The sequence below is a fragment of the Carassius gibelio genome, chromosome A9, assembly GCF_023724105.1.
Source record: "Carassius gibelio isolate Cgi1373 ecotype wild population from Czech Republic chromosome A9, carGib1.2-hapl.c, whole genome shotgun sequence".
Taxonomy (NCBI): Eukaryota; Metazoa; Chordata; class Actinopteri; order Cypriniformes; family Cyprinidae; genus Carassius; species Carassius gibelio.
The window spans coordinates 1,326,812-1,343,261 of NC_068379.1; the positions used below are offsets into that span (position 1 = coordinate 1,326,812).

Genomic DNA, 16,450 nt, shown 5'->3' on the forward strand with positions numbered 1-16,450 from the left:
CGAATGTTCAGCAGTTCTTCCCTGGTGAAACTGATGGCAGGAATATAACAAAAGACAGGACAAACTAACAAAAACACAAAAACATATGCAGAGCTCGTCACGGAGGCAGCCATCCTGTATCGGCGCCAGTCGTTTAACTCCTAGACAAAAAAAAAAAGGTTAATTTGTTAGAGATGTTTTGAATGATTCATTGATTTGTGAGCAGGTCAATGCTTTAAGTAAATGAATGAACTGTGTGTGGTGATTATTTCTTTGACTACAATTTTAAAGTTCATTTGTATATTTCTGTGTGTTGATAAATTTGAGAACAAGTTGAGAAAGTTCGGTCTTATGTTGGAAATGGTTTCAGACATTGTTATATTTGACATTGTTGATTGTATTTGACAGTACATAGCGATATTAACAGTTTTTTTAAATGTTAATTCTTCAGTGTAATTTTAAGATAAAAGTGTATTCGGATCGAGCATTTTTAATAATATTTTATATTAAAACTGTAAATAATCACTTAGTAAAACACACAGTTGTATCTATAGAAACTACAGATCCAAGGCACTTCTTCAATTTGTGTTATGCTTTTATTCAAACATGGCTCATTGTAGAAACCAAAACACTGCACACTGATGTGTTTTAGCCATCCAGCCTTCCACAGAGTGTGTTAAGTACAAAATTTGTCACAGGTGTAGATATAATCAGTTGCTCAGTAGAAATAGGAGAAACCAAAATAATCATTATTGGTGACCAATAGTATCATTAACAATTTCAAAGCATAATCACAAATTCAAAGCATAATATATACGTGTGTGTGTGTGTGTGTGTGTGTGTGTGTGTGTGTGTGTGTGTGAGAGAGAGAGAGAGAGAGAGAGAGTATGTGTGTGTGTGTGTGTGTGTGTGTGTGTGTGTGCTCTTGTTTTTGTGACATATCAGGACACAACTCTGTATAATGACATGGGTATGACACAGGTATTACAAGGAGAGGGTAACTTATGAGGACATAACCCATGTCCCCATTTTTCAAAATGCTTATAAATCATACACAATGATTTTTTTTGAGAAAGTAAATGCATAAGTAATGCACAAAGTTTCCTGTGAGGGTTAGGATTAGGTGTAGGGTTGGTGTAGGTTGCGATAGAATATACAGTTTGTGCAGTATAAAAACCATTACGTCTATGGGATGAAAACACTTTTCACAAAAACAAACGTGTGTATGTGTTTGTCTGTGCGTGTGTGTGTGTGTGTGTAAAAATACATAATACATAGTTGTGAACATAGTTGTGAAAGAAGAATACAAAAAGGTAACATTAATGGATTTACTAAGGTAACAATTTTGTCTGTTTGTTGAATTTAATGATATGTGTTGTGCCTGAGCACTCAGAACATGTTAAACATGTTTGTTTTAAGAGTGTATACTGTCTTTACATTGTTCTACATTAAATGTGAAAGTATATAAAATGTATTAAAAACTTTAATGTTAGATGCGATAAATCACAATTAATTAGAAAATGTGTGATTAGTTATTGATTATAGAGTTAAGGCTCCAATATACTTTAAACAAAAATAAAAAACAAACTGAAATTATGTCATTTTGAACAAAATCAGGCCAAAACGAAGTTTGTTTAAGTTTGTTTTGGCAGTTTGAAACAGCTGACCAACGCAAACTTTCTGGGGGAGTTTGTTTTGGCCCCTTAACAACTTTGGTCCATGGCGATTACACAATCGGTGGGTGTGTTCTGAAACTCCAAATTCTTTGACGTGCAATAAAACATTTTTTCGGTTACTCATTCAGTGGAGGACAGGCAAGAGAAAACAATATCTCCGGCCTAGTCACTAGCAACATCAATACACTGGAGTATCGAAAAGCTGAGCTGGCACTCATATATCCACACCTTTATGATCGCTCGCAGATAGACTTTAAAGATTTAGAGAAAGAATTTAATTCCTAGAAAGAAATTGCAGCAAAGCTTGGTGACATGGAGAAACATCCAAAACAACATTCAAGCTGTAAAATTAGTGGAATGGTTGAAGAAAGAAACATCACAATTATTTACACACCAGGATACTTTGACACAGATTCTGACAATGAGATAAAATGAGATCATAAAATCTCTCATTTAATTTTCTCCCGCTATTCATTTCTTTGATTGTTCTGAATGTTGGAAGATACACAAGACATGAAAATTAGGTGGTCAACAATTCCGGAATACAATGACAGAGGAACATGTCTTGAAACAAAGTGATCTTATTCATCACTTGTCATGGTGAGCAACTAGAAGGCCAGACCATTGAAGTATTTGCTAAGGCTAAATCCAAATGAACAGTGCTTGTCAATAAATGTTGAGGTCGCTGTCATGTTATTGACAACAAACACCAGCAAAACCATTGGTGGGATTTCAAGAGAAACAGTGTTCAGGTGAAAATCTGCTGGACACCATTGACAAAATGGTTAAAGAGATCAGCTGCCACAAAAATTAGCTGCTTCAAAAGATGGAAAAAGAAATAGTGGACAATTTGACTACAGAAGGGAAGCAAAAAAGCTAGTTTGTATAATTGTGGAGTGGCAGATGGCAAATTTCAGGTTGCTGCATAATATCATTGCACCTACTACACCCATGTACGCCAGCAACTTGATTATAACTTCGCCAGTTCCTTGATTATAACTATATTAAGCTAAGCTAAAAGTGCTACCGCCAGACCTGGAGATAGGGTGAATAGATTTTTTTTAAAAATGGTAACAGATTAACTCCAGGGGAGTTATCCTCTCTGAATGAGGATTATTTAAACACTGTGAACAATAATTTAACACTAGGAGTTTTATTGTGTGGATATAGCTGTTGAAACAGCTGCAGTTGTGGCTTTATTAAAAGCATTTAGTAAGTTAGAGGGCAGGGGTACTTTAACTTCAAAGTCAAAGTACCCTTTCCTGGTGGAGGAGAACCTGCAGAAGTTGAGCCAGAAGGACGAACAGCTGCTGCAGTTGAGGCTGTGAATGCAGGAGGAGAAGCCGCAGAATTTGAAAATGTGGCTGATAGAGAAGCTACAGAAATTGTAGGTGCCAGAGCAGCAGCAGGTCCTGTGATTCTGCAAGGTGTTCTCAGAGATACAGCTCTTACAGGAGCCATTGGAAGAGGAATCACTAGTTGGAAGGATGCAGAAGAGGGTGATTCGATGTATGATACAATTTAAAAAAACAAAATAATTGCAAATTTAACTATGAATACACATAAATTATGGTTGAAAAAGATTCAAGAATTTGCTTAAACCCAAGCAATCAGCCGCAGCTTGGGATATAGTATCAGCGGCAGCAGGAGGAGCGGCAGCAGGAGGAACAGCAGCAGCATTTGAGGCAGCGGCAGCAGGAGGAGCAGCAACATTTAAGGCAGCGGCAGCAGGAGGAGCAGCAACATTTGAGGCAGTGGCAGCAGGAGCAGCAGCAGGATTTGAGGCAGCTGCAGCAGGAGGAGCAGCTGCAGCAGGAGGAGCAGCTGCAGCAGGGGGAGCAGCTGCAGCAGGGGGAGCACTTGCAGCAGGAGGAGCAGCTGCAGCAGGGGGAGCAGCTGCAGCAGGGGGAGCACTTGCAGCAGGAGGAGCAGCTGCAGCAGGAGAAGAAGCTGCGGATACAGGAGGAGAGGCTGCGGACACAGGAGGAGAGGCTGTGGATACAGGAGGAGAGGCTGCAGAGGTTGGGGCAGCAGGGGGAACAGCTGCAGCAGTTAGGGCAGCAGGGGGAACAGCTGCAGCAGTTAGGGCAGCAGGGGGAACAGCTGCAGCAGTTAGGGCTGCAGGGGGAACAGCTGCAGCAGTTGAGACAGCAGGGGGAACAGCTGCAGCAGTTGAGACAGCAGGGGGAACAGCTGCAGCAGTTGAGACAGCAGGGGGAACAGCTGCAGCAGTTGGGGCAGCAGGAGCAGCAGCAGGTCCTGCGTTTCTGCGAGGTGTTCTTGGTGCTGTTGCTCTTGTGGGAGCCATTGGAGGAGTCATCACTAAATAGAAAGATGCAGAAAAAATGATTCAGTTTATAAAGCAGTAAAAAAAAGCTGCACAAGTTATCTATGAGAATGCAAAGTTATGGTTATGAAGGAAATCACAAAAAATACACTCTCATGTCTCATGGGGCCCACTTAAAAACTAACACTGAAGCAGTATTACAGTTTATTAGATAATTAAGTCATTTATTAAGTGATGACTGACAATCTGTGATTAACTCCTGCTAACCAGATTTATTGTATTTGTCAGATGACTACAGAAGATCTTATTTAGAATTAACAGTGGTTTAAATTGATGTATTAATGAAATTTTTTTGTTTTAAGTTACTATCATAGTGGTTATTGTTTACTTTATGTGGACTCTTAACCCTTGACTTTCTAACATTAGTTTCCTCTGGTGGCTATAACAGTGTTAATAAAGCACATTTGTTATGGAAACCTAAAACAAGTGAAAAATTATTAGGTGATTTCAGTTAAATGTTGGCAATTTCATCAATGTTTAGTAAGCTTATTCAATAATCCAAAAATAATTCGGATTTTCGATTTAATCCAAAGTGAGTGTGTTGTAATTATATTGTTTTCTATTTATTTTTGATTACAGCAGTCCTCTGGTTCTATTGCAGTTTGTGCTCATGCATCATTCAGACACACACAGACAACAAAGAATCAGCATCTGAATCTCAACAATTTGACAATCAATAGAAGTTTTCATGCCAAAGATATGGGAGTTTCATTGAACACTATAGAGCAGGGGTGATGAACGTTGGTACTGGAGATCCACAGCTCTGCAGAGTTTTGCTTCAACCCTAATCAAATACACCTGAACAAGCTAATCAAGGTCTGACCGGTTACTAGGAAGCTACAGGCAGGTGAGACTTAATTAGGGTTAGAGCTGAACTCTACAGGGCTGCTGCTCTCCAGGACTGGAGTTTGCCACCCCTGCTATAGAGTGAACTCATCTTTACTTTGAATACCTGTAGCCTGATTTTTGTGTATTTGCATGAACAAACTGCATTTCAGTCTTTCAAAATGCATGGAGCCAACTGTTTTAAAAGTCGGCTCTGAGCATCAGAATCTTTTGACTGACATGCAGCCTTATATCACGGCAGCTTACACAACATGTGTTCCCTTTTCTCAGGGACATAAAGTTATGCTAGTAGCATTCCCTTTTGAACAGTCTCTCCTATGGCATTGAATGCTATGGGGAATGCATCCAATGTTGCTGTGCTATAAGCAGAGTGCAGAACGAAGCTGCTCTATGAGACCAGCCCCAGAGTACCTGTAATGAAAGCTCCTAGAAGCATGAGTCAATTATGAGACCCAAGCCAACTGTCTGGGGCTTGCATAACAATACTTTCATCACTTAAATGGGGAATTATGTAAAATAAGTCAACAAAATCTGTGCCAGGAGGAGGCTATTCCTCTGGTTAAATGGGCATTCACTCCGATAGGACACTATAAGCCCACTGAGTCTTTACCAAGTGCTATACAGTCTCTTAATCCTGACTGGCAGTAATTTAGATTTGCCTCTGAAGCAAACAAAGAGATGCTCCCCGCCTGAAGTCAGACAAGATCACTTGAATCACTTCGGTATGAAGTGTTCATTTTCCTATATTTTGATAAGCTACTCTCTCAATAGTAAATTTCAAGAACAGTCTCTGACGAGGAGTTATCAGGATGTGAAAATAAATCTGTATTTCAGGAAAAAAAGGGGAATACTTGAATGAGCATATGGTTTAAGGACACTATCCTGAATGGGTGTTTTATCAGTGCACAATTCAGGTGCCTGTGATCAAGGATGGGCCTGAGCCAACCATCTTTCTTGTGAATGAGAAAGTAGCAGCTGTAAAAACCTTACTCCCTGATCTCTAGATGAACCATCTTTTGGGCTATTTAGACATTGTACTTCATCATGAAAAAACACGAGAATCGTTGTTCCGTACCAAAGGTCTAACAACACCACAGTACCGAGGGAGTCTGAGAGTATACTGAAGAGAGTAACATCATTCTATAGTTTGTAAAACCAAGCTTGACAAAGTAGTGATGGCTTTACATGCCTGTATTTGGGTGGCAAACAGTGTGAGTTTTACGAGTGTGAGTTCACCAGGGGTCGGAAAACTGACAATTGTGGTAATGAGAGAAGAATAAGGATTATTTTGAGTATGTAGGTTCACTATCACAGTGGTAGTTTGCTTAGTCACATGCTGTGCGGGAAGGACAGGCCCAGCATGAATAGTGCTTCCATCGCTCAGAGAGCGAACATAAGACTTCTTTGAGGGCAGGGTTCTCTCTCTGGGATCAGGATAGGTTCTGCAGTTAAGGGTACAATGTCACTCTAGGGCAGAGTCCCTAGCACATGGGAAATGGGTGTCACTTGGCTGTCTGAGGGTGATGCCGAAGACCAGGCTCAGACTTAACAGTCTGAGGTTGGGCCAGAGACTGCATTGGCTTCTTGGGCTTCTGAGAAGTTGGAGACTTCTGGCAACTTGAATCAGCCACTGAGCTTGAGCACTTTGGCAGGAAGTTATAGATGGCTTGCCAATGACTTCTGTGATGCTGTGAAGCACTCAGGGAATCAATCCGTGGCAGGGCAGAAAAATTCCTTAGGAAAGAAAGGGAGGTCAAGGAAGGTAACTTTGTCAGCATCCTTGATTTCCATCAAATTGGGCTAAAGGTGATGTTCCAGCACCAATATGTTGGCTATGGTTTTATTGATCACCTGCGCAGTGGCCATTGTAGCATGCAGAGTCAGGTCCATCACTGTGCATAGCTCCTTAAAGGCATCAAAACTTGAGTTGGACCTTTCCATCAACTAGGCCATCTGCGGAATAAGCCCTTCCTGCTAGAGCGGAGGTGGTCCTGTAAGACTTAGATAGTTGCGCTGTAAAGTTACACTGTATGGCTCTTTATACCCAGTATAGATGGAGGGCAGAGAGGCACAGTGACTGCCTCTTCTAGAGGGCAGAGCTAGACATAACTCTTTCTTCATTGCTGTGAGAACAGAGGTGAGAGTGGCAGAAATGGAATAATGAACATGTTCTAAGTAGGGGAGCAGCCATGTCCTCATGAGTTCACCACTACAAAAAAACTCCATTGGTGACAGAATGGAGAAAAAAAACTTGGGAGAAACCAGGCTCAGTCGGGGGGCCAGTTCTCCTCTGACCAGACGAAACCAGCAGTTCTATTCCAGGCTGCAGCAAAGTCAGATTGTGCAGAAGAATCATCTGTTTCCTGTGGTCTTGTCTCGGTGGTCGTCTGAGACTAGGTCTTTACAGGGGATCTGTATCTGGGGCTCTAGTTTTCTTGGTCTCCACTGTCTTTCAGGGATGTAGAGGTCCTTTCTAGGTGCTGATCCACCATCTGTTCTTGATACGTACTGGATCTGGGTGACTGCAGTCACCCTCTGATCTGGATACAGACTGGATCTGGTGGCTAAGGTGAATTCGGAATGAGAGAGAAACAGACTAATATTATGGTAGATGCCATTCTTCTAATGATGTAGCAAGTACATCGGGTGTTATGGGTAGTGTTCCCGGTTCCGGTTTACCTAATTAATGCAGCCTAAAAATCCTTTAACAGATTTGGATATTAAAAATATTTTAGTATGCTATGTGTAAACCAGGTTAAAAAGATGGGTCTTTAATCTAGATTTAAACTGCAAGAGTGTGTCTGCCCCCCGAACAATGTTAGGTAAGTTATTCCAGAGTTCAGGCACCAAATAGGAAAAGGATCTGCCGCCCGCAGTTGATTTTGATATTCTAGGTATTATCAAATTGCCTGAGTTTTGAGAACATAGCGGACGTAGAGGATTATAATGTAAAAGGAGCTCATTAAAATACTGAGGTGCTAAACCATTCAGGGCTTTATAATAATAAGCAATATTTTAAAATATATACGATGTTTGATAGGGAGCCAGTGCAGTGTTGACGGGACCTGGCTAATATGGTCATACTTCCTAGTTCTTGTAAGAACTCTTGCCGCTGCATTTTGGACTAGCTGTAGTTTGTTTACTAAGCATGCAAAACAACCACCCAATAAATCACCACAATAATCTAACCTTGAGGTTATAAATGCATGGATTAACATTTCTGAATTTGACATTGGGAGCATAGGCCGCATATTTTTGAGATGGAAAAATGCAGTTTTACAAATGCTAGAAACTTGTCTTTCTAAGGAAAGATTGCGATCAAATAGCACACCTAGGTTCCTAACTGATGATGAAGAATTGACAGAGCAGTCATCATGTCTTAGACCGTGTTCTCGGTTATTACATGCAGAGTTTTTAGGTCCTATAATTAACACCTCTGTTTTTTCAGAATTTAGCAGTAAGAAATTACTCGTTATCCATTTTTTTTCTATCGACTATGCATTCCATTAGTTTTTCAGATTGGTGTGTTTCACTGGTCCGCAAAGAAATATAGAGCTGAGTATCATTAGCATAACAGTGAACGCTAACACCATGTTTCCTGATGATATCTCCCAAGGGTAACATATAAAGTGTGAAGAGTAGCGGCCCTAGTACTGAGCCTTGAGGTACTCCATTCTGCACTTGTGATCGATATGATAACTGTAGGTGGCCTTAACTACTATGTACTTACATAAAAAAATAAGTACAATGTACTTATTGTGTTCATATTGTATTGTAAAACACTTTTGCTGCTATTGAGGTGGGATAGGGGTAAGGTTAGGGAGAGGGTTGGAGGTATGGGTAAGTTTAAGGGTGGGTTAAGGTGTAAAGTATGGGTCAACAGTGTAATTATAAATGTAATTACATAAATTAAATACAGATGTAATTACTTGTAGTTTTTAAATATAAGTACAATGTAAAAACATGTATGTACACAATAAGTACATTTTACAAAATTTTTAATTAAAATGTAAGTACATAGTAGTTAAGGCCACTTAATATAAAGTGGGTCCATAAACTCTTCATTCACTGCTACGAATTGATGGCAGTCATATAAGTATGATTTAGACCATGCTAATGCACTTCAATTAATGCCAACAAAGTGTTCAAGTCTATGCAAAAGAATGTTGTGGTCAATTGTGTCAAACGCAGCATTAAGATCCAAAATAACTAATAGAGAGATACAACCACGATCAGACGATAAGAGCAGGTCATTTATAACTCTAAGGAGAGCAGTCTCAGTACTATGATACGGTCTAAATCCTGACTGGAAATCCTCACATATACCATTTTTCTCTAAGAAGGAATATAATTGTGAGGATACCACCTTTTCTAGTATCTTGGACAGAAAAGGGAGATTCAAAATTGGTTTATAATTAACTAGTTCTTTGGGGTCAAGTTGTGGTTTTTTGATGAAAGCCTTAATAACAGCCAGTTTGAAGGTTTTGGGGACATATCTCAATGACAATGAGGAATTAATAATAGTCAGAAGAGGATCTATGACTTCTGGAAGCACCTCTTTTAGGAGCTTAGAGGGTATAGGGCAGGGATTCCCAAAGTGTGGTGCGCGCACCCCCAGGGGTACGCGAGCTGCCACCAGTGTATGCGCGAGAGGAAAAATGTAATGGCGGTCTGTTTTTTTAAGTGGGATTTTTCCATACAATAAAAACATGAACAGTAAACATTTCCTTTGTAATCGCTTTTATTTTAAATAAACAAAATATATATAAATATAATTTATTAGTTTTTGATGGAAACAGATACTGTTCTTCTTTTATGTACTGCAGGCTAGGCTATTTGCGTGCCAACTCGTTTCATTTATTCCATAATATATATTATAAATATGGTTAACTGGCTGAAATCAGGAAAACTGTCAAGTGGGACATCTTATGATAAAGTTGTTAGTCAGGAGGAGAGGGGCCAAGAGAGAGTGAGGATTTGGAGGTAACAGAGACGAAAAGAATAGAGAAAGAAAATGAGCGAAGAAAAAATCTTGAGGAAATCTCTCTCTCGCTGCAGGCTGAGTGACTTTTGCGCTGCACTCTAAAAGTTACAGATGCATCCTCTTTTATTTTATTTTATGTTTGAGCCTATGCTCTTTGCAACTTAATTATGTTGTGGATCGTGTGCAGGCTAATTTAATTATGCACTTGAAAAGTTTCAGATTGATCCTCGTTTTTATTTATTTTATCTATTTTGGAGCTTATTCTCTTTAATGATGTGGATCGTTAGTAGCTTCATTGCCATTTTATTAAATGTACTGTCGTTCTAATTTCCATAACCGTTGTGTTATAGTGGTTCTCAACCTTTTTTTCCACGGGGCTGCACTACAAACCAACCTGATTTATAATATTATAGCATAAATATTATGATATCTAATCGATTACATTCATTTAAATAAATAAATAATTCTACTCCCCATATAAATAAAACACATGATGCTGTCGGGAGCTAGATTCAGTTCGAAAGGAGTAACAGCACAATGAAGTTGCAATTGTAAAGCCTGTGTTAGATTTCCTCATGAGCAATCCAGACGAGGACACGGCAAGCGCGAATGCAGACTCCTTCCATTTATACTTCCGAAAGCGCACACTGATGGTCCGCTCTGCAACAAACGTGTACAAACAGTTGCCCAGAATTACTGCACATCTGGTTGTCTTTACATTCTTTTATTGACGGATTGCAAAGGTTCGAGTAGCAATGAGCTTCTTCACACTGCCTCCACATGTGCAATTGTGCTTTTGAAACCTACTGACCATGCCCACCTGTCCGCACGGTCATAAAAAATGGGAGGCACGCGTTCGTCCTCTCAGAGCATCCCCACACAGTCTCCCATGAAGATGTTTACGTCACGCCTACCTAGCGGTCCATAACGGTCTCCCCGCGGACGCGGAAAGTTTAACAGAGTCTTTAAGATGCAGTCTGTAAGACGCGCACGGGAGCATGACTTGACGCGCGACATTGCAGAAAATGTGCGTTCACAAATGTAGCCTATGTTGATCCAAATATGGAAAGCACTTTCGAATTTAATAATATTAGAGATGTTTTGCCACATTTCTTCAATTAAGGATGATTGCTACGTAATATATGTGTCACGGAGACGAACCCCGTGATTCCCTCTACTGGCCAGCAGAGGGCTCCATCTCCTGAATATTGACACTCACGCACCCACACACTCACTTAAACTGATTCACAACTACACTACCCATCTACCCCATGCCTTGGACTCTGATCACCACACAGGTGCAGCTTATTTGTACTGCTATATAAGCTGCACAACTACATCAGTTCAACGCAAAGTCTTGTTTTGCTCCAGCTGACATTTCCAAGCGTTATTTCCCGTGCTTGATTTCCCGTTTACCAGTTCTGTTTGTTTACCATTTCTTGAACCTTTGCTGCCCGCCTCTTGACCTTGGATTGTTTATTGGACTCTGAATATTGCCTGTGATCCCGATCTACTACTTGTGTTTGACAACGATTCTGGTTACCTCTACTGTTGTGTTTGCTGGTTTTGACCCCTGCCTGTACGACCACGAGTTGTTTAATAAAGCTTGCAAGATGGATTCCCCGTCTGGTGATGACTCATTACAGAAGACTTCGCCACAACCGAATACAGCGGCTTACGATCATCTGTGTGCTACAATGGCAGCCCAGGCAAGTCAAATTGCTGCTAACCAGCATCAATTGAATCGTTTGACAATCGTCTGCTTGAGTTGTCGCAGGGAGAATTAACAGCAGAGGAATATGCCATGAACTTTCGTACACTGGCTGCTCAAACGTCATGGGTGAGTGACACGCTGAAAGTATTGTTTCGCAAAGGGCTTAATCATGAACTGCAAACCGAACTCGCTTGCCGTGATGAGGGGAGAACCCTGAATGATTTCATTTCGCTAACTATCACCATTGACAACCTACAACGCTCTCGCCGTGTCAGCGCTCAACGTCTCTTCCCCGTTACGACAACACGATCCGCAGAAACTACAGAACCCATGCAGATCAATTCCTATCATCTGACAGCTGAGGAACGCCACCGCCGCATATCTAACCGACTCTGTCTCTACTGTGGCACTCCGGGGCATCAACAAATTACTTGCCCCGTCACGTCGCTCTTCTTGTACTTCTAAATCGGTGAGTGCATCTTTAAATTCAGTCAGTCCCCTAAACTGTGTCTCTGTCCCCCTTGAAATCAAGACTGACAACGATCGTGTGGCTACCACTGCTCTACTTGACTCAGGAGCAGCTGGGAATTTTATCTCTGAAGAATTTGCCAAAAAGAATAACATTTCTCTAATTTCATGTACAAATCCTTTGTCTGTAGCCACAATAGATGGACGCCCTTTGGGGTCTGGACTGATTACTCACCTCACTTAAGAACTGCTAATGTTTACCGGTCTGCTACATCAAGAAGCAATTCAATTCTATGTGCTCCCTGTATCTAACACTCCTGTTATTTTGGGTTTGCCCTGGCTCAGACTGCATGACCCTCATGTATCGTGGAGAGAGGGACAAATTCTTAGATGGAGCACCTAGTGTCAGAAATCATGCCTTCCGACCATCTCTCCCATGCCTGTGCAAGCCGTCACGTTAGACTCGGAGTCCACCAGCATTCCCAATCTGCCCAAGGAGTATCACAATCTCGCCACCGCCTTCAGCAAGGTACAAGCAAACACACTACCACCACACCGCAGTCACGATTGTGCCATTGATCTAATTCCAGGTTCCTCACCACCTCAGGGCCGAGTATTTCCATTATCATTACCCGAGTCAGAAGCTATGGCCAAGTACATCGAGGAGTCCAATAGTCCTTCGGTTTTCCAATCATTTGTCAATGACATCTTCAGAGACATGTTAAACAGGACTGTTATCATGTACACTGACGATATCTTGGTCTATTCAGATACCCTGGAGGAACATATCCAACATGTGAGGGCTGTGCTGCAGCGACTCATTGAACACCAACTCTATGCGAAGGCGGAGAAGTGTGAATTCCATACCACCTCTACCACCTTCCTGGGGTATGTCATCAGTCCAGAGGGGGTCGCCATGGATGAGAGCAAAGTCAACGCCGTTCTCAAATGGTCCGAACCCAAAACACTAAAGGAACTCCAACGCTTTCTGGGGTTTGCTAATTTCTACCGCCGTTTCATCAGAAACTTCAGCTCTGTGGTCAGTCCCCTCACGTCAATGGTCAAAAAAGGAACCCATCGGCTACACTGGTCAGAGGCTGCTCTCCAAGCATTCCAAGAACTAAAAAGACGGTTTGTGACTGCACCCATAATCCACCATCCTGACCCAGCTCTTCCGTTTCTTGTCGAAGTGGACGCCTCCAACACTGGTATCGGGGCTATTCTCTCTCAACGCCAGAGTTCTACCGCTAAACTCCACCCATGTGCCTTTTACTCCCGCAAACTCAATGCTGCTGAACGTAACTACGACGTAGGGGACCGTGAACTCCTCGCCATAAAGGCGGCCTTCGAGGAGTGGAGACACTGGTTGGAGGGGGCCAACTTCCCTTTCACTGTACTAACAGATCATAAGAACCTTGAGTATTTGCGCTCAGCCAAGCGCCTCAATCCACGGCAGGCAAGATGGTCATTGTTTTTCTCCCGATTCGACTTTTCAGTTACCTACCGTCCGGGCTCCAAGAACACAAAGGCAGATGCGCTATCCCGTATTCACAAAGATGAACAGATTTCATCCGAACCTGAATCCATACTCCCTTTCAAGGTAGTCATTGCACCCGTACAATGGGACATCATGACGCTTATCCAGCAACACAACTCTCAACATGCACCTCCAACAACCTGCCCTCCTGATAAGGTTTACGTACCACCCACTCTACGTGATCAAATACTCAACCACACGCACTGTCTGCCCTCATCCGGCCATCCAGGTATCACGGCTACCATTCATCTGCTTCAGAACCGGTTCTGGTGGGAATCATTACCCAAAGACACCACTGCCTTCATCCAACAATGCCAAACTTGTAACGCGCGCAAGACTCCACGCCAATTGCCAGCCGGATTACTCCAACCACTCCCTATCCCACAACGACCTTGGTCCCACATTGCAATAGACTTTATCACTGATCTACCTGTCTCTCAAGGTAACACTGTCGTTCTTACTGTGATTGATCGATTCTCCAAAGCCTGTCGCCTTATTCCCCTGCCCAAAATGCCTACTGCTCTGCAAACTGCTGAACTACTCTGTAACTGAATCTTCCGTCTCTACGAACTACCTGAAGATATCGTCTCCGATAGAGGCCCTCAGTTCACATCTCGTCTCTGGAAAGCCTTCTTCCAAGCCCTCGATGTAAACGTTAGCCTGACCTCCGGCTACCACCCTCAATCCAACGGTCAGGTCGAAAGACTCAATCAGGAACTCACCCGGTTCCTGAGATCATACTGTAGTTCCAACCAAGAAGATTGGGCCCGGTACCTCCTTTGGGCTGAGTACGCACAGAACTCCTTGGTCAAGCCAGCCACTGATATCACCCCCTTTAAATGCATCCTAGGCTATCAGCCTCCCATGTTTCCCTGGTCCGGGGAACCCACCGACGTACCCGCCGCCACGGACTGGTTGCAACGCAGTGAGGAGACCTGGAACCAAGCTCATGTACATCTTCAACGAGCCATCCGCCATCAAAAGGAACATGCTGACCACCGTTGGCGTCCTGGGCCTGTATACCAACCAGGACAATGGGTGTGGCTCTCTACCCGAGATCTCTCTACCCTGCAAGAAGTTGAGCCCAAGGTACGTGGGTCCATTCAAAATTACACATCAGATCACTCCTGTTTCATTCCGCCTTGCATTACCTGACACCTATCGCATTTCTCCCACTTTTTATGTATCTCTGCTCAAGTCCGCTGTTGCCCCTGGAGAGGAGGGAGAGGGGAGGTCCCGTGAGCAGAGTCCCCAGCCCGTCCAGATTGAGACTGAGGAAACTTACCAGGTGCGAGAACTTCTTAACTCCAGACGTCGTGGACGCATCCTGCAGTATCTGGTCGACTGGGAGGGGTACGGTCCGGAGGAACAATCCTGGGTCAATGCTGACGACATACTAGACCCCAACCTCATCACTGAGTTTCATCGGTTACATCCGGAGAGACCGGCCCCTCGACCACGCAGTAGACCCCGACGTCGCCTACCATTTCGCGCCAGGAGTCGCTCGCAGGGAGGGGGCTCTGTCACGGAGACGAACCCCGTGATTCCCTCTACTGGCCAGCAGAGGGCTCCATCTCCTGAATATTGACACTCACGCACCCACACACTCACTTAAACTGATTCACAACTACACTACCCATCTACCCCGTGCCTTGGACTCTGATCACCACACAGGTGCAGCTTATTTGTACAGCTATATAAGCTGCACAACTACATCAGTTCAACGCGAAGTTTTGTTTTGCTCCGGCTGACATTTCCAAGCGTTATTTCCCGTGTTTGATTTCCCGTTTACCAGTTCAGTTTGTTTACCGTTTCTTGAACCTTTGCTGCCCGCCTCTTGACCTTGGATTGTTTATTGGACTCTGAATATTGCCTGTGATCCCGATCTACTGCTTGTGTTTGACGACGATTCTGGTTACCTCTACTGTTGTGTTTGCTGGTTTTGACCCCTGCCTGTACGACCACGAGTTGTTTAATAAAGCTTGCAAGATGGATTCCCCGTCTGGTGATGACTCATTACAATATGGTGTTTCTATTTGGCTGAACTTCTTCAAGTAAGTTGCAGGGCAAACCGAAAATCCAACACTCTCCTTCACTACTGATACTCTGACTATTACTTTTCTATGTGTTCATTCGCTGGCATTTTCCACATTTCGTTTTTTTCTTCCTTAAAAAGAAATGTGTCCATTCTGATGCTAATGTCTGAAAAAATTATATAGCCTATAGAAATTAAATCTATGTAATAATGAAATAATCAGGGCAGGTGGACATGTTGGGGCAGTGTCCAAGGAAGATCATTGGGGTGGAGGGATATATGGTGCATGGAAGAGAAAAGGATAAAATTCCTCCTGTGCTCCACATACAATGTCCTATCAACACCAGTGAATCTCCATCGGGGGGGCTGGTTGAGAGCCCAAACTGCACATTGTATGGGAAACAAGCAAGCCTTGAACGTGTGTTGTCATCATGTCAAGCTAGCCTGGCTGATGGAAAGTTCAGATGGAGACACGGTCAGATACTTGCAGAGCTGGCTACAGGTCTGGAGGAAGAGAGAAGGAAGGCCCACAACATCACGAGGATGATAGCACCCCATATGATCAGGTTTGTTATAGCGGGGGAGAGCTCCAGAGCGACATCGACTGGCTCAGGAATCCTGACATCCGCTATTGACTGGGACATGACAGTTGACCTTCGAAGACAGCTCAAGTTTCCAGAAGAGTTACTACCTCAACTCTCAGACCGGACATAATTCTGTGGTCCAGAGCAACAAAACAGGTGGCGTTGCTGGAACTGGCTGTGCCATGGGAGGAGATGATAAAACAGGCCCATGAGTGAAAGCTTGGGAAGTACCAACCACTCACCCAACAGTGCCACCAGGTGGGATGGCGGGCATGGAACT

General features: G+C 43.0%; 1 protein-coding gene across 3 annotated transcripts in view; it reads right to left on the minus strand.

Moving 5' to 3' along the window:
- Positions 1-553: 553 nt before the first annotated feature.
- LOC128019406 (keratin-associated protein 5-4) overlaps positions 554-16,450 on the minus strand; it is a 78,152-nt gene continuing 62,255 nt past the window's right edge. For 2 of the 3 annotated variants that reach the window (XM_052605367.1, XM_052605369.1), the window contains one exon: positions 554-3,977. In XM_052605367.1, coding sequence (XP_052461327.1) covers positions 3,290-3,977 — 688 coding nt within the window. In that variant the 3' untranslated portion in view covers positions 554-3,289. The remainder of the gene's footprint in view (positions 3,978-16,450) is intronic. The other variant, XM_052605368.1, reaches the window with a different exon arrangement.